This window comes from Egretta garzetta, unplaced genomic scaffold (assembly GCF_000687185.1).
Source record: "Egretta garzetta isolate BGI_Z169 unplaced genomic scaffold, ASM68718v1 scaffold935, whole genome shotgun sequence".
NCBI lineage: Eukaryota > Metazoa > Chordata > Aves > Pelecaniformes > Ardeidae > Egretta > Egretta garzetta.
The window spans coordinates 300,520-305,382 of record NW_009259813.1 but is presented as its reverse complement, the minus strand read 5'-3'; the positions used below and the strand labels follow the sequence as shown (position 1 = coordinate 305,382).

The window sequence follows — 4,863 nt, the reverse complement described above, 5'->3', positions numbered from 1 at the left end:
TGAAGGCGCCTGCTTCCTGGAGCTCTGCATCACGCTGGCTCTGAAGGCTGCTCGGATTTTGGGCTTGCTTTATTTTAGGCAAGAATCCAATGCAGACTACTCTGGCAGGGCAGTTTCTGAGACCCAGGATAGCTTTTATTTACCACCGAGCACCCAGAAAATCCTTGCACCTGTAGCCAGGCAACTTCGTCCTCTTTTCTTCTGCCAAAAGGCGAGTACACTCCCCCAGAAGGAGCTTATTTGGAGCTGCCTGTAAGCCATGTGCGTAAATGACATACTGCCTTTGGTAATTATGTCGGAGCCCTTTCATGGAGCATGCTCTGAGAATCGTTAAATGCCCCTGGGAATGGCCTTCCAGGGACCGGGCGCTGCTGCTGGAGCCGGGAAGGCATTGTTATTAAAATGGTCAATAAAAGAGGGAACAAGGGATGGAGGGCATCGGTCCTCGTTAGGGGAGGGAGGAGAACAAACTGAAACAAAACAGAAAACCAGGCTGGGAGGTGTCCAGAGTTATTTTGGCAGTCTGGGTTTCTGGGCTGAGGTGCCAAATCACAGCTGCGTAAGAGACTTATTCCCAGTTTACAGAAGCACTGAACAATCCAGGCAGCATTGTGCTACCTGATTTTTATTTTTTTTATTTTTTTCCTGGAGGGTGGAGATTAGCACTGGAGTGAAAGGACAGGGAGCTCGTTAGTGCAAGCTCGTTACCTGCCTCCTTGGCCTGCAGCCAAGGTGGGGAACAGCCAAGGTCAGAAACGTCCGTGTCCCGGGGATGGGGCTTTGCCTCCTGCATTCCCCTGCCCCCGTCCTCCCCACTCCAGGGCTGCTCCTTCCCATCCTATCTGCCGAATCGCTCCTGGAGAGCTCAGACCTCTTCCACCAATTTGAAACAAATCAGCGTCTGTAAATATTTCCTGCCATCTATTTGGTCTATTTTTAGCAATAGTTCTTTTTGTTTTTCTTGGCAAAAGTAAAACAAATGCAAACGGAGTCCTTGGGGATTGCAAATGGCTTGTTTATGAAGCACGAGTGTCATTAACAGACTTGCTAGCAATCTTCATAAATGCGTTAAAGTACTTTTCTTCCTTAATCACAGAAGGATGATTCCTACTCGGTGCAGGGTGACTCCAGCACGCAGCCCAAGCTGTGGCGCTCCTTGACCGGTAAGCTGGGGAGCTTCCCTCCCACCCCTGCTCGCCCTGCCCTGTCCTGGTGGGATGGTCCAGCCGGTGGCAGGGGCGATGTGCTGAGGTCCGTGGTGTGTCCATCGCAGGGCTGGGATCTGTGAGAGAACCAAGGCAAAGCCTCCTGCCCTCCCTACCTCGCTGCAGGAAGGCCTGGGCTGTATGTGTCGCAGGCTGGTGGCTGCAGCCAGGGTGGCCGGGGCATTGTCCAGCCCAGGGGACAAAAAGTGGAGGTCTGTAGATGAGCATCACGAGAGGGCAAGCAGAGCTCAGAGCCTTCCCAGCCCCCGTGCCCCATCCCAGCCTGACCCGAGACAAGGTTCAGCGTGCGCTGGGATGCATGGCTGGCAGGGAAGGTGCTCCAGGCAGCTACTTGGGGGCAGGCAGTGGTGCTGGGAACCATAGCAGCGAGAAATGCATCCCAGTCCAGGTGTTTGACCTCCTTATTACCCGTGTGCTGCAAGGGGGTGCATGAATTTACACAGTTTTCTTCTCTTCCATGTCTAGCCAGGCAAGCATTTGAAACCAGTACCATTCTTTACAAGAATGCTTACATTCCAGCAAGCACTAAGATGTTTGGCAGTAACTGCAGATCACTCTGCCTGTGGTGACACTAATGCATAAACTAAAACCTTATAAAAATGAATGATACTCCAAAACATGAAGTGCGTGCCCAAATGCTTTCCAAAAATTAAGTTCTGTTTCTTTTGCTTGTTCAGTATTATTGAAATGCAAGTGATGGTTGAAAGTGGAAAACCATCGAGTGATGGTTGAAAGTGGAAAACCATCGAGTGATGGTTGAAAAGATGCACTGTTTGTTGAAAATAATGTTTAAAAAAAAAAAAAAGTTGCTTCCCAATATGGGCTGAGATAGGTTAAGGTGCTGGGTCTAAATTTGCTAAATAAAGAACCACAGAATAGCTGGCACCTCCTCTGCGCAGAGGTGTCTCACTAGGGGTGTGCGAGGGTAGATGGAAGGAACACGATTGTGTGGCATTTGTGGGCTCATAACTTGGACCTCTGCTGGGGATGTAGCTATTTTATTCCCCAGTTTATAATAAACATTTAAACTATGTTCTTCCTGAAGGAAAACATGAGTGTAAGCAGAGCAAAGTGATAAAAAGCAATGTTTCTGGGTGGGTTTTGGGGTGGGTTTTTTTTGCCCCAGGGAAAATGCGAGCACAACAGCCCCCGACATACCCACGTCTTGAAAAGCTATGGTAAGGTGTAGTCCCTGGTAGGAATTTTTGTCCCACAAAGTTGCTGGTGGGGACTGAAAAAAGAATTATGATATTGACCCAGTTACGTAACATATTTCAAAGTACAAAATAGGGGAAAAAAAAGACAATTTAAACCCTTTTTCTTCCATTGAAACGTTGATCTTCGTCTTCCACTTTATAATTGAAAAGCGATCCTTGCAGCGGAATAGCTCATCCCCAATGAGCAAACGGCCACCTCAGTAGCTCTCAGCATTTCTTCATTCCTGTTGACCCACAAAGGAGAACATTCCTCATCCAAGTTGATGTTTTTCTCTTCCTGCAGTGGGGAATGTGGAAAAGGTTCAGGATGTGCAACGGAACCGGTCGAAGTCGGTGTGTGCCATCCCACCGCCGCAGCCCAGCGGTACGGCCTGGGGTGAGAAGAAAGAAATGGAGAAAGAGCTGACCTTGGAGATGTAAAAGCAGAAGTGGTGCTGCTGGCTTCCCACGAGGGATCGGACTCTGTTTCGTGGATGGCTACTATACATGTAGATAATGTAAATAAGATGCGTATTGAAAGGGACAGGGCAAAATATCCCGAGTGGTTTGCAGGGAAACACGTGCTCTTACTGCACAACGCTGGGTTTTTAACAGGGACCAAGGGGGAAGATGCACAGCTGAGCGCTAGCAAGGCAAGGTAACGTCTGAGAGAGAATTGCTAAGAAATGTCTAGGCAAAATTAATCTGTTCAGCCTGGGAAAATTGCTGAAACTGTCTACAACTGCAAGAAAGGATGTTTTAATAAGGTGAGATATCAGATCTTCTCATTAGTCAGCAGGGATAGACTAAACAGCGGGGAGCACTTAGATTATATGTTAGGAAAAACTTTATAATCTCGAAGAGGGTTTTATTAGCGATGGATCATGCCACCAAGAAAGAGAGCAGAAAGAGCAAAAAATCTCTCTTGTTCCTCAGGAACTGATGGGTCCTGACTATGAACGTTAATCACGTGAAGTCCAAAGTTAAATCATGTAGTCAGATAGGGCGTCGTGTCTTACCAGAGGGACTGTCCCACACCTCAACGCAGTGCTTTTCATTAAAACTTCCTACAGCTGCGTTAAAAGGGGGAAATATATTCTTACTGATTTTTTAAAAAAATTATTTAAGGAGTGGTTCACCTCAAAAAAATAAAACAGGGAAGCTCCAAATCCAGTGGCAATAGCAGGGGATGAGCGTGCCAGCCCTTAAATAGATGGGCAAGGCTCGTGCCATGGGTGGTTGTCTGCAGCAAGCCCGCGAAGGCCTCTGAGATGGTCTCTGCTGCCATAGCCGGGAGCTGCAGGCTCGGGGGAGGTTTGAATGTGTCTCCTGAGAAGATGCGGCAGAGGGAGGGACCCAAAACCTTGCTGCCGTGGAGCGCTTCTGCCAGGAAAAGTGCAATCCCCTTTGCCGAGCAGATGCAGGTAAACTCCAGGGATAGTGCCGGAGGAAGATGGACATCTCCACATTTGGGTAATTTTCCTTGAAACTCCAGGTAAGTGTTCAAGCCTCTGAATTCTTGTCCTTAGCTGAACCCGACAGGGTAAGCTTTAGCACTGCAAACATCGACAGTTTTCTTTCTCTTCCCCTTCCTCTGCATTGAAGGATCTAAGAGTATTTAATCTCAGCAATTGGCTCTTCCTGAAATAAAAATAAATGAAACTGCAGGAATTCACATACTCCCCTCCATGATATTTTTGGACTTCCAGAGCCAGTCTCCTGTGTGCAGAAATACTCCGTTAGGAGACCACTGCTGGGTACGCTGAGGCTTTCATTTTAAATGAAAGACATAAAATTGTGCGTATGTGCTTTGTGATGGCACGGAGGTCTCGTTTTCATTAGAACAAACTTCTTTACAGTGTCCTGCCATAGGCTGATGTAGTTCATTTTGACTCGACGGCCACCCTTCGCCACTCCCGTTCACCTCATTGCAAGCGAAGCTGGGACCTTTTAGCCTCACGTGTGTATTTTGCGTGTGTATCTGCATATATGCACGTATTTGTTGATTTAAGTCCAGTGTTGTCTTCTGTTACTTTATTAAAATCTTGGTTTGTTTCTTGGTTTAATCCGTCTTGCATGGGGGTCATGAGGAGTTGTCTACATTTTGGTTAGAAAACTGCCCATCTTTGAGTATGTTGTAATATACAACGTAGCTGAATATGTTGTAACGTGCTATGTTTCTATTTCAATTAAATACGCTGTGTTATGAGATCATCTAAGAGTTATTACCTCCTTGCATCTGCGACACGCTCACGATGACGTCACCGGTGGCTGGTGACACGTGCGGCTGTCTCTCCGGGTGCCATCGGTCGGGCACAGCAAACCCAGCAGATCCGCTTCGAACAGCGGCGCGTTCAGCTCTGCCCCGTGCAGCCCTCAGTCGGTGATCGCACGATCACGAGCAAGGCAAGAAATTGCAATGAGTGAGGAAAACGGTCTCG

At 47.7% G+C, this 4,863-nt stretch overlaps 1 protein-coding gene across 1 annotated transcript in view; it reads left to right on the top strand.

Moving 5' to 3' along the window:
• The window catches only part of LOC104127241 (sodium/hydrogen exchanger 2), a 29,568-nt gene extending 26,705 nt beyond the window's left edge, over positions 1-2,863 (top strand). Inside the window, exons 11-12 of the mRNA XM_009639893.2 lie at positions 1,097-1,163; positions 2,727-2,863. Of these exons, the coding sequence (XP_009638188.2) occupies positions 1,097-1,163; positions 2,727-2,863 (204 nt within the window). The remainder of the gene's footprint in view (positions 1-1,096; positions 1,164-2,726) is intronic.
• Positions 2,864-4,863: the final 2,000 nt, after the last annotated feature.